Source organism: Nymphalis io, chromosome 15, assembly GCF_905147045.1.
Source record: "Nymphalis io chromosome 15, ilAglIoxx1.1, whole genome shotgun sequence".
Taxonomy (NCBI): domain Eukaryota; kingdom Metazoa; phylum Arthropoda; class Insecta; order Lepidoptera; family Nymphalidae; genus Nymphalis; species Nymphalis io.
Genome location: NC_065902.1, coordinates 3117743 through 3132337, shown reverse-complemented (window position 1 = coordinate 3132337; position 14595 = coordinate 3117743). Strand labels below are relative to the sequence as shown.

At 36.1% G+C, this 14595-nt stretch overlaps 1 protein-coding gene across 2 annotated transcripts in view; it reads right to left on the bottom strand.

Annotated features, from left to right (window-relative positions):
- LOC126773668 (differentially expressed in FDCP 6-like) overlaps positions 1-14595 on the bottom strand; it is a 39260-nt gene that overhangs the window by 21270 nt on the left and 3395 nt on the right. For both annotated transcript variants that reach the window (XR_007669760.1, XM_050494730.1), the window contains exon 2: positions 454-642. Coding sequence is in view for 1 of the 2 variants with exons in the window: in XM_050494730.1 (XP_050350687.1) it covers positions 454-642 (189 nt within the window). In the remaining variant the exon portion in view is untranslated. The remainder of the gene's footprint in view (positions 1-453; positions 643-14595) is intronic.

The window sequence follows — 14595 nt, the reverse complement described above, 5'->3', positions numbered from 1 at the left end:
AGGCACCACCGCCCATATACATTGGGGATGTAAAATATATAAACCATTTTTTACAGTGCCCATACGCCACCGATTATTGGATCTAAGAATGCCCTTCGTGACTTTTACATTCACTTACGCCTTGAACCGGGATACAACAACACCAAATAGTATTGTTGAGCGGTAGAATAAGTGATGAATGGGTGGTACCTATTTATATAAGCTTCCACAAAGCCCTACCACTAATTAATTTTACTAAAGTTTTTGTTACTCCATCAGGTTCTAATGACGGGACGGATCATACTGAAATTTAGTACATGTATGTTTGTCGTCACTGTGATTTCATCATATAGAACATACATATAGTGATACTATTTTAAAATATATATTTAATTTAAGATAAAAATATATATTATTTTACGATTAATCGAAGCGTGTCTGACAGCGTATTAAAATTAATAATAGGTAACCTACTTCACTAATCTTCTTTTCATACTCTCTGGCAACTGGTAGGTTCAAGGTCTTAGGGAGCGAGCTGAACACTTCATGCTGAAGGTAATATCGGAACTCGTCGAAGGTCAACTCCTGGGAAGACCGATAGTGGTCCAGACCCTTCTCTACTCCGTATAGATCTAGCAATGTGCCGATGTTTGCTGTTAGTACCTGAAATGAAGACAAATTGTTTTTTAAAATTTAAAACCCTCAATTAAGGCTTTGAAATTAACCGTATGTGTTAGTTAAAATTTATGTGTTTGAATTCAGATATTCCGTTTGTAATCGCAGTAGTTCAATTAACATAAATTTTAATAAAATAAAAAAGCTTTCGAAAGGAAAACTTATCGAAATTAAGAAGTTGTTTTAAAATTTGTATTTAAAATTAATGTTTAATCATTATGTCATAAAAAATTGAAAGGACATTAAAATGTTTGTCTCATTAGTCAATCTTTCCTTGAGCTAGATGAGTCAGTAAGTTTCATTAAGCATACAGACGGATACGGGTACTGCTACAATGACACTACAAACAAAAGACTACAAGCCATTTAAGCTAATGAGTCGTAAGCAAGTCGCGTCAGCTTATGGACGAGACAGTCAACCACTGTTTTCAGAAAGATATATTAAAAATAATCGGCCTTACTTATAAAAAATATTTGGCGACTCTTTCTTTACGCAATGGTTTATCTGTTTTTATCATTATTAATATACTGTTTAGTGAAACAATGATTTGTCTTTTTCTATCATAATTAATATGACATTGGAAAGAAGAAGACAGTATTGTTTACTAATCACCGGCTAATATCTGCGGTTTTTTTATTTAGTGTCAAAAGCCTACCACCAGTACGGAGGGAAGCCCTTCAGAAACTGCCTTCTATTCATTAAGTAGATCATATAAACTTATCGCTAAATGCTCTCAGCTCCCATAATATGAGTCATAGTCTATGCCGCTGTTATGCTTGTAAATTAACATATGTTTATGATGTTCTCTCGAAAATGTTTATTTTTAGTCTCATCGTTGTAATCGTGGCCGTGCATTGAGGTCTCTTGTTATTTGCGTACGTGCTGGTTTATCTGTTTTAGAATTTATTTTGGGGAACTAAACGAGCCTAATACAGTTTGCGAGTCACGGTTTACCGAATCCTATTTTAGTTAACATGAGAGGTTCGTTAAATAGTGACAAAATAATCATATTGTCCGGTCCGGACTTAGAGATCCAAGACCACTATTTAGGCACCCCCATTCTAAAGAGAGCAAAATTGTATTGTATTATATTTTTAGCTGGGTCTCTCAGCTAGAGGGGCTCCTGGGCCTAGGCATAAATTCGGGGCTACATATTATTAAATGTCTTTTTAGCAATAGTGTTACCTGCATTATAAAACTTTATAAATTTTTTTGCATGTACTTAGTTCTATATAAATATTCTATACATAAACGAAAAAATAAATGCTCAAAAGATCGCTTGTGGACAAGGCATTATTATTAAAGGAAAGTGTCGATTCAACCCTAAATAAAACGTAGGTCTATGTTTCTGGTTTCAGGTCTAGGTCTATGTGATGTAAATGTGTTTTAACATAATCAAATTTATATTTAGATATATAAATAAGCTATTGAGTGTTAAGCTTAATCGTAAACAATCCCAAAATGGTTTGCTTAATTACAGCTTAATTGGTTGACATTTACTGGTTTAAAATTAATTAAAAAAATCATCCATCACGTCATAGTTACAGATGAAGATGAATTAAATCTTGTAAAGAGAAAAACTTGTTTCAAACGATTATTAAGAAGTTAAGTTTTATAAAAAAATAAGAAGCAACTATAAAATTATATTACAATGCACGCAATACAGTCGAAACACTCTCCACCTTACTATAATAATCCGTTGGGACGGTAATTATCACAAGAAAGAGTTCAGGCGAAGGGTGAACGCCTTTACATGTTTTCCAACACGAGAATGTTAACACCGACGAATCCCACACTACTTAATGCTATAGCTGTCGAGAATTTTTTGTCACATAATTTAATAGTTTCTGGCTCGACCCGCGTTTTTGAAGTCCAGGTTCTGACGAGCTGCCTTACAACCTAACCACTATACCAACGAGACAGAGAATTTAAAAAAAAAACATTAAATGTCTTTGATGGACCACAAACCTTATTAATAACAAGTATCATGTCTGTACATCTTTCACTTGTATCGTGTTACTGAGTACCAAGTTAGTCAGTTCGTATTATTTATTGACACAACATGCTATAAACAAGGACATGTTCTTTTTAATAACCGTATGTTGTTTCAAAACTCAAATAAAAACCATTTTATATCTGTGACATTAATACTCAACTGATATTAAAAAAATAAAAAGTAGATTTATAACTAGTTTGCGATGACGTTAGATACAGGTGCAATAAATCCTTGCTTGTTCAAAAATAACAAAAAACAAAAATGTCATATTTGTTTACCTAGAATCATTATATAATGAGTCGAGTCTACGTGTGCCTCTACAGATCCCACAATGGTGACTTGGAGACAAGCCGATTATTCGACCATCTTAGTCGGGTGGCAGATGCTGCGCAAGAGCAGTTTCCTAACGCGGAATTGGTGTTTTTGGGGGATTTTAATGCTCACCATGAATCATGGTTGAAATCCCTCAAAACTGACCATGCTGGAAGAACTGCTTATGCTTTTGCTCTCACACACGACTTGACCCAACTGGTTGATCAGCCCACCAGGATCCCAGACATTGATGGGCAAGCGCCTTCTCTACTGGATCTTCTGGTGACTTCCTACCCGGTGGAATATCAGGTTGTGGTTCAAGCTCCACTTGGTTCTTCGGATCACGGCCTTATATCTACCAAAGTGCCACAGGCCAAGCTGCCGCCATCAGCGGTATGCAAACGTCGCGTTTGGCACTATAAGTCGACAGATTGGGACGGTATGCGCGATTACTATGCGTCAGTCCCTTGGAAGAAACGTTGCTTCAGTGGGAATGACCCGACAGCTAGTGCCGCTGCTGTTGCTGATGAGATCATGTTAGGAATGGAATACTACATTCCTAGCTCAGATCTCATCAACAGGGGTACGCGTAACCGTTGGTTCACGCGTGAATGTGCCGACGCTGTATCATCTAAGCAGGCGGCATATCGCGCGTGGATCAACGGCTGCATTAGCGGGGCATCTAACATTGACTCACTGAAAGCAAACTACAATAAAAATTCCAAGTCCTGTAGGAAGGCATACACGAGAGCGGATGCACAGCGCATTGTACAGATTGGTCATGACCTTATTTCGCATCCTAGGGGCTCCCGTAGCTTCTGGCGTCTGACCAAGTCTGTGCAAAACAATTTCTGCCAACTTTCGCTGCCACCGCTCAGAAATCCGGACGGATCGCTAGCTCACAGTCCGCAGGAGAAAGCCGACCTCCTGGCTAAACTCTTTGCCGACAACTCTGTGATCGATGATTGTAGTGCGCAGCCACCAACAATACCTTCATGTGGCCACACGATGCCTGACATCAAAATCAGGCAACGTGATGTGCGTGCGGAGCTGCAATCACTCGATATACGGAAAGCTAGCGGTCCCGATGGAATACCAGCCATTGTGCTGAAGAAGTGCGCGGCGGAGCTGTCTCCCGTGTTAACGCGCCTGTTCCAACTTTCTCTCTCTTCGGGATGTGTGCCGGAGGCTTGGAGAAGAGCTAATGTGCAAGCGGTTCCCAAAAAAGGGGATCGGTCTGACCCGGCAAATTATCGGCCAATAGCTATCACCTCAGTACTTTGTAAGGTGATGGAACGGATTTTAAACAACCAACTGATCCATTACCTAGAAGATCACTGTCTAATTAATGATCGTCAGTACGGGTTTCGACCAAAACGGTCCACAGGTGATCTTCTAGCGTACGTAACGCACCTCTGGGGTGAAGCTATCGACAAGCATGGAGAATCGTTGGCTGTCAGCCTCGATATCTCCAAGGCTTTCGACAGGGTCTGGCACAGAAGTCTTCTCTCCAAGCTACCGGCATATGGTCTGCCTGCTCAGCTATGCACCTGGATTGCCAGCTTCCTACACAAGCGTAGCCTTCGTGTTTTAGTAGATGGTTGCGCTTCACAATTCTATGTAGTGAATGCTGGCGTCCCCCAGGGATCTGTGCTATCTCCCACACTCTTTCTTTTGCATATCAATGATATGCTCTCTCTTGGGAACATACATTGCTATGCAGATGATAGTACAGTGCATGGTGGATACCACGGACGCGCAGTGGCTGGGCGGGCGGAAACTGAGGAGAGGCGGGAGAATCTTGTTATTGAACTCGATAGGACATTAGAGCTCATCGCCAAATGGGGTTCTGATAATCTTGTTGAGTTTAATGCCAAGAAAACACAGGTGTGCGCTCTCACAGCGAAAAAGTCACCATTTTACCCTCATCCCTCCCTCTGTGGCACACCGCTGATGATACAAAGCAAAATCGCCATGCTGGGGATGGACGTTCGCTGCGACCTTAGTCCAAGGGATTACATCGAGGCTATTATAAAAACAGCTTCACGAAAACTCGGAGTTCTGAACAAGGTGCGGCGTTTTTTCACGCCACAACAACTGTGCCTGTTATACAAAACACAGGTACGGTCTTGCGTTGAATATTGCTCGCACCTTTGGGATGGCTCCGCTAAGTACCTAATGGAGGCCTTGGACCGGTTGCAGCGACGTGCAGTACGCATTATTGGCGACGTAAAGGTCACAAACACCCTTGAACCTTTACAATTGCGTCGCGAGATAGCAGCACTGAGCGCTTTCTATCGTCTGTATCACGGCGAGTGCTCTGAGGAATTGTTCTCTCTAATTCCTGCTTCCCCCTTCCTTCTTAAGTCCACGCGAGCTGGTTCTCGATGTCACCGCCTAACTGTGACATCATTTCCATCGCGCACAAAGAAATTTGGCAACTCCTTTCTTTGTCGCACTACCAAAGAATGGAATTCCTTACCAGCTCACGTGTTCCCCTCCTCTTACAACCCGGGTTCCTTCAAACGAGGCGTGAAGAGGCATCTTGCGGGCCGGCAAGGCGGGGACGGCTAGTACAGAACATTCTTCCCGACTGTACTGGCCGTCGTCGCGTTTGGACTCTACTACCACTTACCATCAGGTGGAGTAGAGTCATTTGCCATCCCGGGGCATATAAAAAAAAAAATATAAATAATATATAATATAGCCGAGATGGCCTAGTGGTTAGAACGCGTGAATCTTACTTGTACAAATAATAATAAAAAAAATGTTTATATATCGAAATTAGAAATGAATACACTCCCGTGCCTCGTAAAGGATGTAAAGCCGTTGGTTCTGCGCCTGAACTATTCTCGGTCGGGACAGATCACTTTTCCATAGGATAATGAAAGTGAGGAAATAGAGAATGCACCTGTGTTTGCGCACACACTGGTGCACTATTATTAATATGTCCTGCGCAGTTGGCTACTCTCTCTCGAGACTGACTGCTGTGCTGAAATCGGTCAGAAGGACATCAGCACCACATATCGAAGGTTAGAAATTAAAAAACGCATCATACGCAAAGACCGATTTAGTTTTTCACTTTCAATTATGGACACTTTAATTGATATGTAGTTTATCAATTTCTGCCGTTAAATAAAATAATCTTTTGTCTGTTGGTGGTTTCTATAGCTTTTGTTTACTATTATTATATATAAATCGATATAAATTTGACTTTGACACTTTTGACAGTTGTCAAAGATCCCATAGAAATTGTCATAAAAAAGTCATCCCCTATTTTTACCTCTTAAGTTTTGCAAATAGGACCGGAAATATGCCATAAATATAAACAAAAGAAGATTTTTAAAAATCAACCTATAAATGACGGAATTCTGAGGTAACAAACTAACGAAATAAGAACCACCACCTTCTTTTGAAGTCGGTTAATAACAAAATTAAAACACTGACAAAAGTCAAAACGTTCGATAAATTATTTATAGGTTCAAATTTAAATAGAAAAATGGCCATTTGCGATAATGGCTTATTTGTATTATATTGACATGAGAACATATTTTCAAGACTTAATTTATACTTATAAATCAACGAGGAATAAGAAAGAGAAAGAGTCAATTAGTTCTGTTAGAATAAGCTGTTTTGAACACCTTGATAAGAATGAGGGAGTATTTTACAATGTTACTTGATAGTACAGCTCGATTTAGAGAAAAAAGATAAAAAGTACCCATTAATAATCAATTATTATTCTTTTTTATTACTCCGCTAGTTATTATAAAGCCTTAGATACTTCAAACATCTTATTATGACGCTTCTATTGCTTATAAATTGTATAAATTCTATACAAATAAACCATAATGAGATATGCTACACCACATGACTCACCATCCGGTTACGTTTGCACTGGCGATCTTGACAGAACAATACGCTTTTAAAATTATTTTATGACAACAGAAATCGCTTCGTATCTCATTCGTGAAATATTGTAAACCTACTTACAGTGATATGCTAATTTGAAACGTGTATCCTTTTTTATAAAATAGTTAGGGGGACGGGCTAAATATATATATTGTTTATATATAAATATTAGCTAGCGCTTGACTGTTATCACACCTGATGGAAAGTGAAGATACAGTCTAAGGTGAAGCGCGCATGCCTAGAAGATGCCTATTCACTCTTCACTTGAAGGTAGGTAAGGATATTGTAGGTGGTGGGGAAAACGGAGACATAGATATCGGCAATGTAAGAAATATTGACCATTCCTTATATCGTCAATGCGCCACTAACCTTGGGAACTAAGGTGTTATGTATTTTGTGCCTGCAATTACACTGGCACACTCACCCTTCATATCGGAACACAACAATACGAAGTATTAAGGCGGCGGTGACCACTTACCATCGGGTGGCCCATTTGTCAGTCCGTCGACCTAAAAAAAAACAATACGCATACCTGGCAGAAATTATGCCCTTTTTGCATCTGAAACGTTTTGCATAAATGTAACGTTGCACTTAAATTCGAACTTGCAACTTCACTATAAAAAATATTTTGACTATGATATTGTTTTTATACTTTTAAGTAATAATAAAATATTAGTAATAAGTTAAAGTTATGTTTTATAAATGGTTAATAGCTCTATAAAAGGATTATACTGCCAGGTACATTCTCGGTCCGAATGGAGTTGTATACTAAGTTCTCGTAGTAAGCATGGAACACGTCGTGTGAATATTAAATCCCCGCAAACTTGTATTACTTATATATTTACATATATACGTCGTAAATAAACATGTACATATGTTAAATGTTTAGTCATTGAAGGTATTATTTACTATCAATGTTAATATTCAACACGATTCATAGATATATAGTTGTTTGGAATATATAATGTTAAATATTGTTTGTGAATAATTATCTATAATTCGTTGTCTATGTACATAAATTTAATAACGATAAAATAACTCACTGACTGATATATAAACGCACATCCGAAACTACTGGCGCTAATACCATGCAAATTTGCCTATGGATTTCTTTTACACAGACGAGCTTGCACAAAGCCCTAACACCAGTAATAGATATGGAAGATATGATTTTATTCCCTAGGCTAGTTATCATTTTAGATTTAAAGTTCTGTGTATAATATTTATATATTTTTATGTAAGAGGAGAAAAAACGAGCAGAAGGTGATGGAAACTACCACCGCACCGAGGTTTTGCAGGTGTGTTGCCGGTTTGCAACGGTACCATGGTAAGGGTACCGCTGGTTTTATAGTGAGTATTCTGATATTCGCAGCGCACTCGGCACCTTGGACATCGGTAAGACTCAAATACCCAGGGAACAGTGGGGCTGTTCCCGTGGAGGAAATGCGTAATGCGTTTTAACAACGTTAAAAAAAAGTGCGGTGCCGGCCTATATAGAGCATGATAAATTTTAATCGTAAATATCGTATGAATTGTTCAATCCTTCGTTATGAGATGGCCCAGTGGTAAGAACGCGTGAATATTAAACAATAAGCGGGGGTTCAAACCCCCCATCGTGAGGAAACCTGCATGTGTCTAATTTCACTGAAATTCTATCACATGTGTATTCCACCAACCCGCACTGGAGCAGCATGGTGGAATAAACTCCAAACCTTCTCCTCAAAAAGGGAGAGGAGGCCTTTCGCCCAGCAGTGGGAAATTCACAGGCGGTTACGGATTGTTACTGATCGTAATCAGTTATTAAGTAATATAGTGATGAAGTATAAATATTAAATCCGATAACATGTTATTCATATATACCTACATTGTGCAGGCCTGTCTTACGATGAGCGGCTACCATCTTCACTCATCAGTTATTTTACAACAAATTTGTATTGGTGTGATCCGGTTTCAAGAGAATGAACTAGTTATTATTATTACATGGTGCAAGGGCAGTGGCGGATTAAGATTTGGCGCTCCAGGCACAAAAAAATGTCCGCCCCGTGAATTTAAGGCAAGACGTATTGTTTATTATTTATCAGATATTGGTTAATTAAGAGTAGTTTTAGAGATCTTTATGTGATGTTATTAGAAAGGTTCTTCTAGTTCCTTTAGAAAAGTCAAGACCTGCTGCCCCCATGGTCATAAAGGTTTGTAGATCCCATGGTTGGCAGCGCATTGACGGTGTAAGAAGTGTGTGACAGCATCTTAATTGTGTCAATGTCTATGGCCAAAGATGACCACTTGAAATAAATAAATAATACGTACAAACAATATCAATAAAATGTCCTTGAATTAAAGATACTTGATTATGATGCAAAACTAATTTTATTTTCTTGTCTATGTTTCTTACAAACGCTTAAGCTAGTTGTTACGTCAGATAAGCGCTTAATTCCATTATGTAATTTTCATTCTATATAATACGAACAATAATAGTGTCATAAATTACGATAGAATATCATAGTATTATATTAGTACGTAAATTTATGTTATCACATTATTATTTATAGATAAGTAAATGATTATGCTAAAAGACGAACATACTTCAATTAAAAACTCTAATTTAGTTAGAAATCTTATCCCTCCTGTTATCTTTAATGGCATTCTTTTAATATTTCATAATTTTATTTTATTTATAATTTAATATAACTACTTGATATTTTTGAGGGATCAAAATCATAAAGAATTTAAAAAAATCGATAGAAAATTTTCACGAAATATGCTTAAATCTTACATTTTTATTTATTTAAACTTGTAATTATATAATGTATAAGTTATTAAGATAAAAATAGGATAATTAATTTTATTTACACATAATCTAGTGCTTCAATTAGGGATTATTTTTAATTAGTTTTATTTTATTAAGATTAAAAGCTTTTATCTTCTCATCCCAAATACGGCAGTGTCTCAAGTCGAAAGTCTTCGACCAGTGTGTGTTGCCAGTGATGACTTATGGATCAGAGACGTGGTCGCTTACAATGGGCCTCATAAGAAGGCTCAAGGTCACTCAAAGGGCAATGGAGAGGGCTATGCTCGGAGTTTCTCGGCGAGATCGAATCAGGAATGATGAAATCCGCAGGCGAACCAAAGTAACCGACATAGCCCGAAGAATTGCTAAATTGAAGTGGCAGTAGGCGGGGCACATTGGATGCGGGCAGCATAAGACCAGCCAACGTGGAAATCCTTAGGGGAGGCCTTTGTCCAGCAGTGGACGTCTTTCGGCTGATGATGAAAAGCTTTTGGCACTTACCACACCTCGCATGGCGGATATACTTCAAAATTCAAACATAGATTATTTGATTTCTTTCTGACGCTGCGGTGCAGTCGAGACGAGATTATGATATTCATTTTGACAGCGTTTTATATTTATTATTGGAACGATCTTTTAATATATTTAAAATAACTACACTATATTCTTCAGAATAATTATTTAAAAACTAATGAAAAATGAAATGAAAAAATAAAATTTGATTGCGTATCGAGAGGGGCGTGTAAGCGACGCGCGGGGGAAATCTGAAATTTTGCTGACTTTAGGAGCGCTCTTAATATGCGATAAATTTGATGTTCGCGAGCAGTTACTTAAATGTCAAATTTTGACAGCCAGTCTTAAAAGTTACTCTGACATTTCCAAAGGGCGCCAGGGGTGCTCCTAATAGTATTTTTAAACCTTATTATGCCTTTAGCACGTTTTATTACATATAGAATGAAGCGTAAAAGGTGTTTACGTGTGTCATATAAACTTTTTTGCACACGCAATAATAATTAAGCTTTTTTTGTATCTTACTCGGTCTTTTTTATTATACATATAAAACTAATAAATCTATTAATTAATAATCTGTTAAAATTTTCTAATTTGTAAAGTAGCTTTATCGCATAAGAAATTATTTAACGAAACTTCGGAATAATAAATAAAGGAAAACAGTTTACATGTAAAGTATTAAGAAACACGGAAAATTTGCTTATAAATAATGCAAGTCGTTCGCAAGACGTGGTCGCTATATACTGTTGCATAGATATCAGGATTGAGGTCAAACATGGCAATTATTTTAACGGACTTTTAAAAAGAAGGAGCTTACAATTTCGGCTATTTTTGAAAATATTCTTATAAACAATGAAAGTCATTCGAAAGATGTAGTCGTTTCATACGCTTGAATACATATCATGCCAAATATGGTAAATATTTCAGTCAACTTTAAAAATATATATATGCCCAAATATATTATTAATATATATGCTTTTATTGTATGTATGTTATTCGATCATTACCGATTTAATATTTTTCAAGTTTGTTATTTTACGGACGTGTTATTTATTGTCTGGCAACCCTAAGCTTCAATGTCTAAAGAATAATGTTGTCCTGCCATAAATGGTGCGCGAGTGCTGCACGCGAATTAGGACATGTAATTCTACGTCGTTCACCACTTACAAAATTATTACGTCGATTTACGAAATGTTAGCTGATAAATAGAAGGTTCTCATTGTTAACATTTAATAAGTAAACCAGACGCACTCTACCATAGAATATGCAGCCTTTAGGGTGAAGATATCTTTTAAATACCAGCTGAATTGGCGAGTAGGTCGTTTTTGATCGATTTCAGCTACGATTTTATTCAGAGAGATTAGTAAACTGCACGGGACATTATAGTGAACAAGTGTGTTCGCAAAGCTTGCTTTCTCTATTACCTCACTCACATAATACTGTGACACGCCTAATCCAACAACGGTAAAGAGTTCAGAGGGCAAAGAGAGAATGTGGAGGACATTTCGCCTGTTAACGACAATTTCTCGCTAGAAAAATCCTTATTATTTGATCCGATATTGAGACAATGCTTTTTATTGACCCGATCTGAAAAACAAGACTGTCTCTACATTAGATTTATATTAATCTAATTATAAGCAAATTAATGAAAAATCTGTTTAAATATTTGAATGTATTCTAATGAAAACAATGGTAGCTTAAAATTGCTTGTATAAAGCAAGCCTACTTACTCATTCTGAAAGCTCCGGTTTTTAAAAGAAACGATTGTATAATGAATACAATTAGGTCAATTAGCGAGAATTCGGGTTGTGTCGGACCGGACGCGGAGATAATTTAATTTGAGGATGCATTAAGAAGCGAACTCATTTTTTATTTAAATAAAAAGCACGTTGAGTTAAAACCTTTGATAATTGAAGTTTTAACATTATAAATGCGAAAGCCAGTTTGTTTGATTATTTGTTACGCTTACGTATTAACTACTCAACCGATCATAATATATAAGAAAAGGAGTAAAGCCGAGGGCGTAAACTAGTTATAACATTGTCATTGAATGGTGGTATATTGGGGATACGCGATTACGCGAATTGCCACAATGACGATTTTACTAAACGTATTATGTAGATTATAAACATAACATAACGTTATAACGTAGGTATGCTATAACCAATATATACTATTATACAGTATGTGTAATATAATTATGAAATATATGTATACAACATATTATACTTAACTGTCTTATTGCCTCCATTGGTATCAGGTCTGGATCATATTTCGCCCAGAAGATCGGAATTACGATTCAATAAAAAAATGCTGCTGGCATTTTTGCCACTATTCCATGCATTAATTTTATTGTTGATATAATTTTTTGTTTTTAAATAAAATTTAACGAATAACAGCGATAATAGGACATCAAGTTTTGTTTCAGCGTTTCAATATTTTCATATCAAACAAAATGTAATTCTTAATATATATAACTGAAATCTAAATGAACAGACGTTTTGTAACAATGCCAAATCACAAATCAATGACATGAAATAACCTTCAAAGAAAATATACGTGTTATATCGAGCTATGATACGCGATATATAAATGAATGTAAAGAGAGAGAGAGAGAGAGATCGAATTAATAATTATGGGATAAGCTGGTAGAATTTAAAAGCTCATCAAATAGTTTATTATCTCAAAAGTCACCCGGTCAAGGTCGAGTGACGTCATGTCTTGTAACTTCAGTGTTACCTTCGTTTGGGCTGTGGTAAAATTACTAAGACCGCACATTCAACATTTATTGTAGTAATACAAGAGATTAATAAGGTAACGCAGAACTGTCCGACTGTTACATACAGTGGATATTGTCCAGTAAAAATGCTATGTGATAGCATTGATTTTAATAATATGCACTGAAAGAAATGCGCCCGATGCACGGTATTTAGAATTCGTGAATCTTAACCGAAGATTACGGGCTCAAGCAAAAACCACTGAATTTTCATGTGCTTAATTTGTTTAAAGTCAATCTTGTATTTGGCGGCGAAAGAAAACGTTATGAGAAGACCTGCATGTGTCGGATGAAATGTTATCATATGGTTACCAAGCCGCTTTGGGCCAGAGTGCCAACACTCTGTACACGCTATAAGATCTATACCTTCTTCTCAAAATGAGAGGCCTTAGTCCAACGGTGGGATTTATATACAGACTGTTACTTTATTTTAATGTTAAATATAAGAATTGTGTTCTGTGGTGGAGGACTAGTAAGCCAGTGTTATGTGTACACTGGTAAAATGAATTAACAGCTTGTCTATTGACTTAATATTACATCAAATTAATTTAGAGTCCATATGAGTAGGTCACAAATACACGCTCATATCGTCACGCCCACGGCTGAACAGATTTAGATGTACTTAGCATAGATATGTGTTATAAAATTGAATAAGAACATTATTTTTTTTAATATGTACACAATTAATTAAATTTTTAATCATTCAAATTTCATTATTATGGAAATTAAAGCGGCTGGTAATAGCTACCTGTTAAGTCAGCTGATAACTAAATGATTGGACGATAAAAATCTGCAATGTGCGCTTTGTATGTACACTTCATGTACATTGACATACTTACAAGCATAATTTATTACTTTAGTAATTTTTAAAAGTAATTAATACGTTGATAAGATACTAGATGGTAACACTTTCTTATTTTAATAATTGTAAGTTACAAAAGGTCAATGACATTCAGTGCTTTTTACTTATTATTAACCTAAATATGTTTGTAATATTTTTTAGGACTAATGCTCGCCTAGTGGTCGAAATTCGAAGATAATCATTATTCAAAGTTTGATAATAACTGTTATATATTTGCAAATTTCGAACATATTTTTTATCTTATTTCAATTTTTTTATTGATAGGAATAAAACTCGTAAATAGCTATCAAACAAAAGTCAGTTGACAAATAGATTTTAAAATAAAATATTATTTACGTAGCCAATGTAAGTAGTGATTTAATTATATAAATTGGTATGTATATAAGAGTAAACATATCATTAAGGGCATAAAAGTGCATTATATCTTCCGGCAGCGTCGTCCGTCTGTCTGGCGCCAGTGAGAAGGTTACGGGAAGGCGGAAACACCCCGTAATGCAATAAGAATCAATGATTTCAGACGAAATGATTTTCGATATAAATTCAAGAGATAATATAATAGGCAAGTTGGAAATACAAAATTTTGATATTCCTACAAGTTAATTAGTAATGGTCCATTGAAATAAGCTTACGAGTATAATAATATAAAATAAGATAAATTCAGAATTACAGGTAAAAAATAAAATAGTTAATTTCTTGCACGCAAAATAGGATATGAATAGGTTATGTTTTTTTTTTTTTATAAAAATAATACATAATACTACTAGTATCTCTATACTATATCTATAATA